This window comes from Ranitomeya imitator, chromosome 2 (genome assembly GCF_032444005.1).
Source record: "Ranitomeya imitator isolate aRanImi1 chromosome 2, aRanImi1.pri, whole genome shotgun sequence".
Lineage (NCBI taxonomy): Eukaryota > Metazoa > Chordata > Amphibia > Anura > Dendrobatidae > Ranitomeya > Ranitomeya imitator.
The window spans coordinates 43,312,703-43,328,019 of NC_091283.1; the positions used below are offsets into that span (position 1 = coordinate 43,312,703).

At 43.2% G+C, this 15,317-nt stretch overlaps 1 protein-coding gene across 1 annotated transcript in view; it reads left to right on the forward strand.

The window, feature by feature from the left end:
- LOC138661694 (galectin-4-like) overlaps window positions 1-15,317 on the forward strand; it is a 34,782-nt gene that overhangs the window by 5,096 nt on the left and 14,369 nt on the right. Inside the window, exons 2-4 of the mRNA XM_069746550.1 lie at window positions 3,773-3,861; window positions 5,137-5,341; window positions 5,688-5,822. Of these exons, the coding sequence (XP_069602651.1) occupies window positions 3,773-3,861; window positions 5,137-5,341; window positions 5,688-5,822 (429 nt within the window). The remainder of the gene's footprint in view (window positions 1-3,772; window positions 3,862-5,136; window positions 5,342-5,687; window positions 5,823-15,317) is intronic.

Consider the following 15,317-nt stretch of genomic DNA (forward strand, 5'->3'; position numbering starts at 1 on the left):
TATTTTGCAATCCACCTTAGTATTAAGGCTCATCGCTACCGGGAATGATAAGTACAAACATGCACTTACTGGGATAGGCTTTGACATGCTCGCCTTCTCCTTTCAGTGAGAAACATGTCCAGTCATGGAAAGGAACAAAAAAATACCTCTCACATTGTTTTTTTGTCCCAAAGAGCGAAGTATTTCAGACCCTGCACATGAACGGCTTACAAGTGATTGACTACTCCAAATCTGCTCACATAATGGAGACCATTTTTGGATTTGACAGAGGCCGACTGATGACCAATATCAGCACAAAAGTGGATTGACCATGTTGGAATTAGTCGTTGTTGGCAGTGAATCAAAAGGTCATTTATACCAAACAGGTCTGCTCCTCATCAATGGATGAAAATCCTTAACGTATGGCCAAAGACCACTACAAGGGATTGTCCTATTTTTAGGGTGTGTATAGTGAGCTATCCCTACAAAGTCTCATCTTGTTGGTGGCAGCCTGTAGATTCGCTAATAGTCACACAAGGCGGACATTTGATGTGCCCAGAAGTCTGTATGACAGCATGTGGAATAAATCATTATAAAGCTGAAGCTATGGGGGACATTATCTGGACATCCACCAACACCTACAGGGTGAAGTAGTGTCTGGTGACAGTGGGGTGGCAGACAGGTCATTATATGACCCTCTACAATTATTTGGTAACTCTTTTAAAACCCTGTTGTTGTCTTCGGTCTGGGGAGACCTATTTTGAACTTTGGTATTTTTTGGGGTGTTCAAGATGCGGTTCTGAAACATGTGGTTGATTGACTTAAATGAGGATGGGTCGGTCAGCCACGGGTTTCAGAGCCGCATCTTGAATATTTTAAAGAATATTGAAGTTCAAGGTCGGTTGTTTTTGACCGAAGACAACAGCAGGGTTAAGGGGTTATCCAGGGATGGGACAAAGCCTGGGACTGTAGACTACAGACCGTCCTCTCACTCCGGGAATACTGGGCAATGATGACAATGTGTACACCCCATACTGTCAAGATTCGCCAATCTGCAGTCACACAGAGTGCCTGAACACTTTTGTCCCAAGCCTGGACAACTTAATTAAAAACCAACCTGTTTTTGCAGAATATTTAATAGTAGAAATTGTGGACTTTCTCATTGGTGGTATCCATCATCTTCTACTGGACTGTTGGTGGCCATTATTGCCTAAGGTTCCATAATGTTGGCCGAGCCCGCAGTTATCGCCAAGTTCGGTCAACAGCCCAATGTGTTTGGGGATACCCATCTGTCACCTAACAGATGTTGTTGGAGAGATAAGGAGCCAACATGTCCGATTATGGAATGCAGATCCATTTTTACTCAGAGATCGCAAGAGCACTCAGCCAAGCGAGAGCTCCTGCGAATGGAAGAGTCATGGGAGATGGCTGCCGGCTGAATGGTCAGCAGAACTATTGTATACCTGACGAGCCTGGTGATTTTCTAGCGGATAATTCTGATCTTGAATCTATGCAAGTGTCAAGCAGCCTACTAGATCCCACCACCAGAGGTGACTCCTTGCACCGTTATTAGCACAGCTGTATTCTGGGAAGATGGCTGCTGTCCCTCAGATCTAGAATGGGTAAATCCATATTTTTCTTCCTGTTTGCAGTACGACTGAGGCGATTGTTGCTGCAGAGCAGACAATGGTTTTCTATAATTCTGTGATGGGCTGTACTTGTTGTTTCATCATGTTTTCCCCATTGTGAGTCAAACCTGGGAAGAGTAGTTGAATGAATGGGGTTTCGCCGTGCGAATGTTCGGTGACACACCCTGTATGATGTATATCTGCAGGCAAGACTAGAGAACATGAACTGCAAAACAAAAGGATCAGCAAATCGCACCCGTCATGTGGCGTAACACTCCTGGAGGAAGAAGTGATGCATGCATCAGTGCCAAAATGGCAGTTCCTACTCACCTAAATACGAAAATCATGTCTACAACAGACCATCCAATATGTCATGGTGATGGTAAGGGGCTTACTGACAACACTTCATCACTCCTAGTCTGCTCCACCTACTGGTAGCACTGTGCTCCCCAAGAAGAGGGCTGACCGAAGTATCCCAGTGGGGTGCCAACAAGCCACTCTTCCTGTGAGTATTCACATACATGGGAAGGTCAGAAAAATAAACTTTAGTCCCAGGTGAAATAACTAATCCCTGGAATTACACAACATACAATGATATCAGATATTGGGGTTTTAGGTCTATGAGGTGTATCAACGTTGAGGGCTATAGTCTGCTGCTTTTGTTCTCCAGAGGAACAGATGTCCTCCTTGTATCTCCATTAGGAAATCTATAGGCTGCCGTCATCATGATGAGACTTTGTAGGGACAGCTACATATGTGCAATGCTTTTCACACCCCTGAAAAACAGAGGACCCCCATGGTGTGAGGTCGAAAGTTCTAACAAAAGTCGTTGTTTCCAGGTCTACCAGAGACCTTGTTTATATTCAGGCCAAGAAGCAGGGGGTGTTATACAGAATGAATCCTCGGAGGCAGTGACATAACATGAAGCTTATGGGTACCGATGCAAAACATCTCCAATAGGGCCCCCAACTTCTGTGGGTCTAGCTTAGTATTGGTCAGCGCATATGGCCCCACCCAAGTCATGGAGACCCCTATGCTCCAGGGCTTGGGTGTGACTGCAACCCTTGTACTGGCTATAATTATGTCCCTGATTGAGGAACTTTACAGGATAGAGCACTGATAAAACAAAACTGACCATAGACTACAAACATGTTCATAAATTCCCAGTTGATTTGATATTCTTATAATTGGAGGAGGATTAAACATCTGGCGAAACCAAAGGATCAAGAAGGTTAAATCCCAAAATGTCCCATCCCGGTTTTACACTAAGAAGAAATTACGGAATGTACTTTCCCAATAAACCTGCCCAAATCTCTCATTTTGGGAGTAGTGCCAACATCCCTGGACACGAGCACAAACAATTATATATCGAATCCATGGGCACTTCTTTAAGGTGACTTTTACATGGGCCAATGGTTGGACCTTACCGATCAATGATCTGTAACTACTACTGTCATTGAACTGGTTAATGCAGGTGTGCATGATGGAGGGAAGTCGGTTCCAAATTTTGCTTTGTTGACCTGTTGAATACTCATAAAAAGGAGCTTTTTTTTTTTACAAAGAACAGTGTGTCAATTATTTCAGCGTTCTTACTGATTTTTTTACCATTCAGAGCAAAATGCAATAGCAAAAAAATCATCAAAAACGCATAGAAACCTCACCAAAAACACTGCCGCCCTTTTTTTCTGCACAAAAAAAATCAGCATTTTACTGAAGCAGCAAAATGAAATAGACTTCTAAAATCCCATTCACACTGTGCATTTTTTTTCTACTTGCATGTTTTGACCTCCAATATATTTCATGGGGAAAAACACCATGGAATGTCGTTTTTCAGCATGCATGTCATTTCTTTCGGCATTTTTACTGCAGTTTTTCCCCAAAGAGATTGAAATGACGTAGCAAAACAAAAAAACAATCAAAAACGCATAATAATGAAGGAAAAAGCACACAAAATTTTCCATAGGAGATAAAAAAACAAAACTTGAAAACAAGCTTTGTGTGACCATGCTCAAATGTCTGTAAAACAATGAATGCAGAAAAACGACTCAAGTTTTTAGATTTCTCTTTAAATTTTAAATTATTTTCAAAGTGATGATTTGAGGTTTGTAATAAAAGCAAAAAAATGGCCAAAAGGTTTCTAATTTTATTTCTTTGATTTGTTGCAGCCCATCCCTTATACCACAGTGATAGCTGGAGGCCTGCGTGTGGGGATGGTTGTGACTGTTCAGGCAACGCTTCCCAGTAAATATAACAGGTAAGACAGGTTTACACATCACCTGCGTTTTTTGTTTTTTTAAATCCTTTAGTGCTCATTTTTATGGTCTTTACCAAAGGGGCATGTTTCACAGGATCCTCCGGGGCGTGTCTTTAGGCTGAGAGCAATGCCCTCTTGGTAAAGACCAAAAAAAATGGCACTAAATAAAAGGCTCATATCTCTGAAACCGTATGGTGGATTTTAAAAAAGAAAAAAAACGGAATACTCGGGGGGGAAAAGCGGGAATAAAATAAGAGACAAAATGAGGCACTCTTGATCTGGTGACCATTCTAAGATCACAATTTTGTATGGACTTATCCATGGGTGCTCTGTGAAAGTTGCCATCTTGGACAACGATGCTGTTAATTATAAATAGTAACATAGTAACATAGTAACATAGTTAGTAAGGCCGAAAAAAGACATTTGTCCATCCAGTTCAGCCTATATTCCATCATAATAAATCCCCAGATCTACGTCCTTCTACAGAACCTAATAATTGTATGATACAATATTGTTCTGCTCCAGGAAGACATCCAGGCCTCTCTTGAACCCCAAATACTACTTGGACAAAATAACCAAACCTTCTATGTCTAGATCTGTCTCTTAAGCCTCCCCCCATACATATTAGATAGCTGTTGGCTGAATGTTTGTTCAGCCGGAAAATATCTTGTATGGCTCTCCAATACACAGGAGGTCTCCCTCTGCCGAGTGTTTTTGTTTTCTCTATGAGAGACCAGCTGTCTCCAGCGGCATCTTATCTCTTATAGAACCAAAGATCGTCAGTCCACAGTTGGACATGCCGGTTCCTCCCCCGACATAATCTGTCAAGGGGCCCCATACACATTAGACTGTTGGTCAAACCCTTTGATATTAGTTGGCTTGCCCAACGTTAGCTTAATGTGCATGGGCGCTTTGGTCTGGACTTCCATTGATGGGAGGCAAATCTATTATTTGTCACTGTTCTACTACAGCAGCCAACAAAATGGAACCCGGCAGATCAATATTTTGACAGATCTCCCATCAGTCAACACCTATCATTTTTGCTCATGTCCTGAACAAGAGTGATGGTCCTAGTGAATGGCCATAATCAAGGCCAAGCCCTCAGTTGCAGTCAATCATGTAGCAGAAACACATGGCGACATGACATTCTATATTATACAACCGTGTCGGTAGCTCATCAGAGACGGAGGAGCAGCTCCATATTTTACCGCTTCCTATTTTTTTAGACTATGATTTTGTATTAATTCCTTGCTATTCTCTTTTTGATTATTCAAGGTTTACTATCAACTTCGCCTGTGGACAGGAGGAGACATCAGACATTGCCCTCCACATGAACGCTCGATATGATGGTCGTGACCGGGTGGTCTTTAACTCAAAACAAGGCGAAGTTTGGGATAAAGAGGAGATGAAGAAAGAAATGCCTTTCAAGTCCGGAAAAGCCTTCCTCATCATGTTCGAGATTACAAAAAGCAACTATCAGGTAAGATGGACACGAACGCTATGATTGAGCGGCATTGAGTGCCTGTAGGCGTCATGTGTAGGTGACCCAGAACTTTTGACTATATATTGGCCAAACTGTCACGTTACTGACCTCTGGAGCTGCTTGTTTCAGTGCAAAGAAAAAGTCAAATAATTAAATAGCTCTGGATCTTGTTTCCCAGACAAAAGGTTGAGTTGTCTCCTTAAACGTTTAAAATCACCAAAAAATTGGCATTTGGCATCCAATTTCTATGAAGACGCCAATGAGACGAGAGTGGTACTTATACTAGAGTCGAGCACCATTGTAACTGGAATTTGGTAACCTAAATCATCTTCCCCTTTTGCAGGTGTTTGCAAACGGCGCTCCTTTCTTCGAATTTGGACACCGAATTCCTCTGGACAGGGTGTTCTGGCTACAGGTGTCTGGCGACATCACAGTGCAAGAACTGACCATTATAGGAAATGGACCCGGTGTGAAGGGGGTAAGTATCGATAAGGACCCTTAACTCTGGTGTTATCATGGAGCTAGTAAGATATAGAGAAAAGAAAAGCGCTCCTTGTGGATCATCTGAGTTTCCAGTGACTAGATGTGCGCTGCTCACCTTGTTGGAAAGTTTTATTGAAACAACGCGTTTCGGAGTTCATGTAACTCCTTCTTCATGTATCCGATGATGAAGTTAGATCAATTCTGAAATGCGTTGTTTCAATAACTTTACTGAAATCTGTTTATTATTATTATTTATTATTATAGCGCCATTTATTCCATGGCGCTTTACATGTGAGGAGGGGTATACATAATAGAAACAAGTACTGTACAATACAAGTCACAATGGTACAGGGGGAGAGAGGATCCTGCCCGCAAGGTTGGGTGAGGATACAATAGGCGAGGGTAGCGCTGGCGTGCAGTGGCTTGGTTGAGCAGTGGTTACTACAGGTTGTAGGCTTGTTGGAAGAGGTGGGTCTTCAGGATCTTTTTGAAGGTTTCCACGGTAGGAGAGAATCTAATATGTTGTGGTGGAGAGTTCCATAGTAGGAGGGATGCGCGGGAGAAATCTTGTATGCGGTTGTGGAAAGAGGAGATAAGAGGGGAGCAGAGAAGGAGATCTTGTGAGGGTCAGAGGTTGCGTGCAGGTAAGTACCGGGATACAAGGTCACAGATGTATGGAGGAGACAGGTTGTGGATGGCTTTGTACGTCATGGTTAGGGTTTTGAACTGGAGTCTCTGGGCAATGGGGAGCCAGTGAAGGGATTGACAGAGGGGAGAGGCCAGGGAATAGCAGGGGGACAGGTGGATTAGTCGGGCAGCAGAGTTTAGAATAGATTGGAGGGGTGTGAGAGTGTTAGAGGGAGGCCACAGAGCAGGAGGTTGCAGTAGTCAAGGTGAGAAATGATGAGGGCATGGACTAGGGTTTTTGCAGATTCTTGGTTTAGGAATGAATGGATCTGTCACGGATCCCTTACTCCGTGGTGTCACTAATTCGTCACATGTTCGCTCTCACACATGACTTGGGGTTGCGCCTGCAAGGGTTATCTATCTCCCCTCTCTCAGTCCAGCATTCAACCTCTGTCCTATGCTGTAATGGGAGCATAAATCACACACCAACTCAGGCCACACACCCGCTCATAAACGCTGCCACCACTCACCAAATACACGGGCGATGAGTCCCGGAAATATTAATAATAATAATGTCTCTAGAATCAGAGTGAATGGGGAACTTTCTCAGCCTATAAAGTTGGCCAGGGGCACGAGACAGGGATGTCCACTTTCGCCTCTTCTGTTTGCTCTGGCTGTGGAGCCTCTGGCCGCCAAGATTCGACAGTTTGATGGGGTCCCTGGGTTTAGATATGGGAGTGTTGAGGAAAAGATAGCGCTATATGCGGACGACATTTTGCTATTCCTGGCGGACCCGGATGATTCTTTGAAAGGGGCCATCGAGATCATTGAGAGATTTGGTGCCTTGTCGGGGTTGAAGATAAATTGGGATAAATCGGTCCTCTTTGATGTAGATGGGGTGGAAGAGAGTGGGAGTGAGCCATTGGTAGAGGGGCGGCTTAAGGTGGCATCCCATTTTAAATACCTGGGAATATGGATCTCGATGCCAGTTACGGAGTTTTTGTATAGGAATTTGACTCCTCTCATGGGCGTGCTAAAGGCAAAAGTGGATGCGTGGAATAAGTTACACCTATCGGTGGTAGGTAGGGTTAATCTTATTAAAATGGTTCTGATGCCCAAAATACTCTATGTCCTTCATAACGCGCCAGTTTGGATTCCACGTGGGAAATTCCGGCAGATTAATGCTCTTTTGATATGGGGGCGGCAATACCCACGTATTAGCCTGGAGACGCTTCAGCGACCCAAGGAAGATGGGGGTTTGGCTTTGCCCAACCCTGAGTTATATTTTCTTGCAGCCCAAAGTCAGCATTTGAAGGGCTGGGCGCGGGAGGCGTCCTCCAGTGCGGTACAACACTTGATGGAGGGGGTGACAAACCGACGCCCGGTGGTGCAATGTCTGGAGGATGGCTCTTTGGGAGCTTTGGGGAAATTGTATCCAACTATGTTTTTTGATACGTAAGCTATGGATCAGACTGCGGCAGATTCGGGGGGTTACGGGATTGACTAAATTTACACCGATATGGCTTAATAATAATTTAGTGGAGTTTGCGGCTCTGGGAGTGCTGACAGAGTGGCAGGCTAAAGGAATTAATTTTGTTGGTCAGATAATTCAACAACGAGTGTTAAAATCCTTTTCTCAGCTACAGGGGGAGTTTGGACTGAGACCTTCGGGGGAGTATCAATATGCTCAGATGAGACACGCTTTGGGAGCTCAAAACAGGGGCGATGGCATTAGGATCCAAGAGGACATAGTTTTGGAATACGTGTGTGGGGATGGGACTACAAGGGGAGTCATTTCCACCCTATATAAGGACCTACTGCATACGTATTTGTTGGATTTTCCTATAAAAGCGAGAGCTAAGTGGGAGAGAGATTTAGGCCCAATGGAGAATGAAACCTGGGAGTCGGTGATGGAGTGGGTTCCACGAGTGTCACTAAGTGAGCCGTATAGACTATCGCAGCTGTACATCTTGCACAGAGTCTATAAATCACCGGAAGTGTTACATAGAGCAGGGTTGCGTGCTGACTCTGAGTGCCCGAGATGTGGGACTGAGAATGCAGGAATATATCACATGATGTGGACGTGTCCAAGACTGGTTGCTTTTTGGCTGGTAGTTCTGAGTCGTGTGGAAGGAGGAACCGCCTGCAAGGGGTGAATTCCTGCAATACGTAAAACATGGTCTCAAACTGGAAAAGGGGGTTTATAAGAGACGTGGGAAAATAGAAATGTTTGACAAAATGTGGTCTCCGTGGCTCGAGCTGGGATGAATAGGTAAAGGAAATGGGAGGCTGAGTGCTTTTGAATGGGGGAAACTGCTAGACGAATAAGCGGTCATAAGGGAGTTATGCGGTTCATAGAGTCATCAATACTAGTTATAGAAGTATCATTGGAGAGGAGCTGTCATGGGGGGGGGGGCTGGGGTTTGTTGGGATTGTTGGGGGTTTCGAAAATGAAGAAACTTTGTTTGTAACAAACTGGAAGATGGATAAAATGTAATGTTTATGTTTATTCTTAATAAAAATCTATTTAAATTAAAAAAAATAATAATGTCTACCACTCATAAGGCTCACACACCTTAGGCTATGGATTTTTTTAGAACATTCAAGGTTCAACTTGTTAAAGTTTTATACTTTAATACAAAAAAGGTTCAGTGCTTACAATAAGAAAAAGGTATAAAAATATGATAATAAAAAGACATACAACTTATGCAAAACAGTATAAAAATAAACAGGAGAAAACTTACAGAAATCATCTAACTTGGTAGTCTGCTTTCTGATCCCTGAGGGTAGGATGAATGTAGATTGGATCACACCAGCTCGGCTGCCCCCATTATGTGAACACTTATTCTCTGTATACAGCCTTAATTATAGCTTGGTCTGGAGGTCAGGTTTCTAGACCAGCCCCTCAGGTTAATATCATAACTGCTGGCCTTTGATTGGACCACGGCCGCGCTACTAATGAATATATTTTTTTTTCTCCTGAGACACCCTGTGTAAAAGTTCTCACAGATAGATACCATCAGGCCACTATTAACATCTCCCCTCCAAGAGCTAGGAGGTGTCAAGTGTTACCTTTGTTCTTGGTCCTAGCTAGACCCCCTGGTGAGATTTGGAGACAGAGGTCTACTTGTCTCAGGGAACTACATAGTAACACCTGGGCGAGAACCGGCAGCCTTCAGGATAGATGTTATCATAAACATCTAAACTAACTAAATTCACTAAATTCACTAAAGAAAAAATTTAGAAATGAAAACAAAATTGATTTTAAAGCTATATTAGTTTTTATTTAGTCAAATACAAATCCATAAAAAAGTTCAGGAACACAAGATAGCTGGAATGAATGGAGGTTACATAAGGAAATTACAACAACATAAAATTGGCAGTTTCCCTAAAGATAGCAATATATATATACACATATTCACCACAGGATCCATAAAATATTTTTGAGTTGAAGTCATCAGGAAGTGGGTTTGTAAGAAAAAAACAGGAGTGGGTGATAAATGCAGAAGTGGTGCATATGTTTCTATTATACTTTTCCTCTGGTTGTTCCTCTCTTGGTTTTGACCTTCAAATACTGATGTAAAATACTGACCAGATACTGACCGTGTGAACATGGCCTTACAGCGATGCCACACATATAAAGTAAAGTGTTTGTTTTTTTAGTTAAATGGTAAAAAAATTAGAACTTATTTTTGGTTTGTGTTGCTATTTTATTTGACCAGTTTTTTTCATTTTTGCCCGTGTCTTTTTCTGGGGGTAAGCTGTCATTTTTAATTATGCCATTTTAGGGATCTATGACATTTTTTTTTGCAGGAGGTCTGACTAGATGACCAAACAGCAGCAATGCGGGTGTTTTTCCCCCCCCCCCCCCCCTCTTAAGGCATTTAACTGTATGGGTTCATTTAATTTTGCATAGGTTGAACTTTTACAGACGTGGGAAAATATGTATTTTTCCTTTATCTTCTGGGCTTCATGGGAGTACAAAGACAACGGTGCTTTCCTTCAGTAGGACCATCAGGACAACACACCAGCTCCTTGTAATCGTCTTGCAGAATGGTAGTGAGAGAAGAGAGTGCGATGGGTGTCCGAATGATGGAACTTGGCAATTGTACCGTATAGGATTCACTGTTAGAAATTGTCAGCAGCATCTAAATGGTTAAACAGCAGCAATCGGTTGCTGCTGTTGGCGGAAGGTGATTGCTGTGTTACACAGATGGCAACAGCCTGTTGGGAAGGGTTTAATGTCGGCAGAACCAATCAATATATTTGGGAATGGCTGACCATCTGTGTATGAATGCGTACCGACTTTCTCCCAAACACAAATGTCAAGAGAAAAAAAGATCAGTCTGTTGGATTTCAGTATGTCTAAGGCCGGGTTCACATTGCGTTAAACCTGTCCGTTAGACGGACTATGTTACACCGCAGCATAACGCGGTGTATCGTAGTTCGTTAACACCGCCATTGAATCCAATGTCGGACGCATCGCTAGCGCACGCCCACAATGGGCGTGCGCTGTCGATGTGCCGTCATTGAGTGACGGACCCTGAGACGCGGGCTGCAGCGTTTCCGGGTCCGTCACCGCTAGCGCAGATAGAGCTAGCAAATGCTCTATCTGCGCTAGCGCGCTGGAATACCGGCACTTGCGTTAACAGCAGCCAGTTAACGTATGTGTTGAACGGGTTGCTGTTAATACAATGTGAACCCGGCCTAATCCTTTTGTTCTCTCTAAGGCTGCTGTCACACGGTCAGTATTTGGTCAGTATTTTACGTCAGTATTTGTAGCCAAAACCAGGAGTGGAACAAATAGAGGAAAAGTATAATAGAAACATATGCACCACTTCTGTACTTATCACCCACTCCTGGTTTTGGCTTACACATACTGATGTAAAATACTGACCAAATACTGCTGGTGTGATGGCAGCCTTAGAAATAATCTACCAACAGAGCTGTCTGACAGAGTCCTCTTCCCTTCTCCTTATATCGAACTTATGCCCACTCAGTAGAGCTGAGAGTGCATGTGTACAATAGGGAGGCGTGATAATTGCCATATGAACAATTGTTTATCTGACAATCATTGAAAGTAAATGATCTTTTCAAAAAGAATGTGTCACTTGCCATAAATATATATATATATATATATATATATATATATATATATATATACACATACACTAGATGGTGGCCCGATTCTAACGCATCAGGTATTCTAGAACAAGTATGTAGTTTATTTATGAAGTTTTCAGAATAATGCAATTTATAAACAGGATTCGGCTGGCCGGGCGCGACCAATTAGCAAAGCGTGGTTCAAATTCTGCGCCAATTCGCGGTTTGGACTGCGCCTGTCACTGATTGGTCACGCCCAGCCGGCCGCGAACAATCAGTGAAAGAGTCTCAGTGGGCCCCCCTCTTTAACACATACCACGATTCATGATGCACAGATACAGCAGAGAAATATACCACAGCCAAGTAGCATATTACACAGCCCTCGTAGCATATTACACAGCCCACGTAGCATATAGCACAGCCACATAGCATATAGCACAGCCACATAGCATATAACAGTCACGTAGCATACAGCATATAGCACAGCCACGTAGTATATAGCACAGCCACATAGTATATAGCACAGCCACGTAGTATATAGCACAGCCAACGTAGTATATAGCACAGCCCACGTAGTATATAGCACAGCCCACGCAATATAGAGCACAGCCCACGCAGCGTTTAACACAGCCCACGTAGTATATAGTACAGCCCACACAGTGTATAACACAGCCCATGTAGTATATAGCCCAGCCCACGTAGTACAGTGGGGCAAAAAAGTATTTAGTCAGTCAGCAATAGTGCAAGTTCCACCACTTAAAAAGATGAGAGGCGTCTGTAATTTACATCATAGGTAGACCTCAACTATGGGAGACAAACTGAGAAAAAAAATCCAGAAAATCACATTGTCTGTTTTTTTAACATTTTATTTGCATATTATGGTGGAAAATAAGTATTTGGTCAGAAACAAACAATCAAGATTTCTGGCTCTCACAGACCTGTAACTTCGTCTTTAAGAGTCTCCTCTTTCCTCCACTCATTACCTGTAGTAATGGCATCTGTTTAAACTTGTTATCAGTATAAAAAGACACCTGTGCACACCCTCACAGTCTGACTCCAAACTCCACTATGGTGAAGACCAAAGAGCTGTCAAAGGACACCAGAAACAAAATTGTAGCCCTGCACCAGGCTGGGAAGACTGAATCTGCAATAGCCAACCAGCTTGGAGTGAAGAAATCAACAGTGGGAGCAATAATTAGAAAATGGAAGACATACAATACCACTGAATCTCCCTCGATCTGGGGCTCCACACAAAATCCCACCCCGTGGGGTCAGAATGATCACAAGAACAGTGAGCAAAAATCCCAGAACCACGCGGGGGGACCTAGTGAATGAACTGCAGAGAGCTGGGACCAATGTAACAAGGCCTACCATAAGTAACACACTACGCCACCATGGACTCAGATCCTGCAGTGCCAGACGTGTCCCACTGCTTAAGCCAGTACATGTCCGGGCCCGTCTGAAGTTTGCTAGAGAGCATTTGGATGATCCAGAGGAGTTTTGGGAGAATGTCCTATGGTCTGATGAAACCAAACTGGAACTGTTTGGTAGAAACACAACTTGTCGTGTTTGGAGGAAAAAGAATACTGAGTTGCATCCATCAAACAGCATACCTACTGTAAAGCATGGTGGTGGAAAAATCATGCTTTGGGGCTGTTTCTCTGCAAAGGGGCCAGGACGACTGATCCGGGTACATGAAAGAATGAATGGGGCCATGTATCGTGAGATTTTGAGTGCAAACCTCCTTCCATCAGCAAGGGCATTGAAGATGAAACGTGGCTGGGTCTTTCAACATGACAATGATCCAAAGCACACCGCCAGGGCAACGAAGGAGTGGCTTCGTAAGAAGCATTTCAAGGTCCTGGAGTGGCCTAGCCAGTCTCCAGATCTCAACCCTATAGAAAACCTTTGGAGGGAGTTGAAAGTCCGTGTTGCCAAGCGAAAAGCCAAAAACATCACTGCTCTAGAGGAGATCTGCATGGAGGAATGGGCCAACATACCAACAACAGTGTGTGGCAACCTTGTGAAGACTTACAGAAAACGTTTGACCTCTGTCATTGCCAACAAAGGATATATTACAAAGTATTGAGATGAAATTTTGTTTCTGACCAAATACTTATTTTCCACCATAATATGCAAAAAAAATGATAAAAAAACAGACAATGTGATTTTCTGGATTTTTTTTTCTCAGTTTGTCTCCCATAGTTGAGGTCTACCTATGATGTAAATTACAGACGCCTCTCATCTTTTTAAGTGGTGGAACTTGCACTATTGCTGACTGACTAAATACTTTTTTGCCCCACTGTATATAACACAGCCCACGCAGTGGATAACAGCCCACGTAGCATATAGCACAGACCACGCAGTGTATAACACAGCCCACGCAGTATATAGCACAGCCCACGTAGTATATAACACAGCCCACGTACTATATAACACAGCCCACGTAGTATATAACACAGCCCACGTAGTATATAACACAGGCCACGTAGTATATAGCACAGCCACATAGTATATTGCACAGCTACGTAGTATATAGCAGAGCCCATGTAGTATATAACACAGCCACGTAGTATATAGTACAGCTTACGCAGTATATAACAGCCACATAGTATATAACACAGCCACGGAGTATATAGCACAGCTCACACAGTATATAACACAGCCACATAGTATATAACACAGCCACATAGTATATAACACAGCCCACGCAGTGTATAACAGCCCACGAAGCATATAGCACAGACCATGCAGTGTATAACACAACCCACGCAGTATATAGCACAGCCCACGTAGTATATAACACAGCCCATGTAGTATATAACACAGGCCACGTAGTATATAACACAGGCCACGTAGTATATAACACAGGCCACATAATATATAACACAGGCCACGTAGTATATAACACAGCCCACATAGTATATAACACAGCCACGTAGTATATAGCACAGTCACGTAGTATATTGCCCAGCCATGTATATTGCACAGCTACGTAGTATATAGCACAGCTCACGCAGTATATAACACAGCCACGTAGTATATAACACAGCCACGGAGTATATAGCACAGCTCACGCAGTATAATACAGCCACGTAGTATATAACACAGCCATGTAGTATATAGCACAGCTCACGCAGTATATAACACAGCTCACGCAGTATAGAACACAGCCACGTAGTATATAGCACAGCCCATGTAGTATATGGCACAGCTCACGCAGTATATAACACAGCCACGTAGTATATTGCCCAGCCACATAATATATTGCACAGCCCACGTAGTATATAGCACAGAGATGCAGTATGTAACACAGCCCACGTAGTACATAACACAGCCCACGTAGTATATAGCAATGTGGGCACCATATCCCTGTTAAAAAAAAGTAAAATAAAAAATAGTTATATACTCACCTTATATACTCACCTTACGGCGGCCCCCGGATCCAGGCGAGGCGTTTAGTGATACTCCTTGCGACGCTCCGGTCCCAAGAATGCATTGCAGTCTCGCGAGATGATGACGTAGCGGTCTCACGAGACTGCTACGTCATCATCTCGCGAGACCGCAATGCATGGCCCGGAGCGTTGCGAGGAGCGGGAAAGGAGCCGGAAGGTGAGTATATAATGATTTTATATTTTTTTTATTATTTTTAATATTAGATCTTTTTACTATTAATGCTGCATAGGCTTTCTCGGTTTCCTAAGAATGGGACGAGGGGTTTTGTTCCACTTATAAACCATGTTGTTTTTATAGTCCTCCA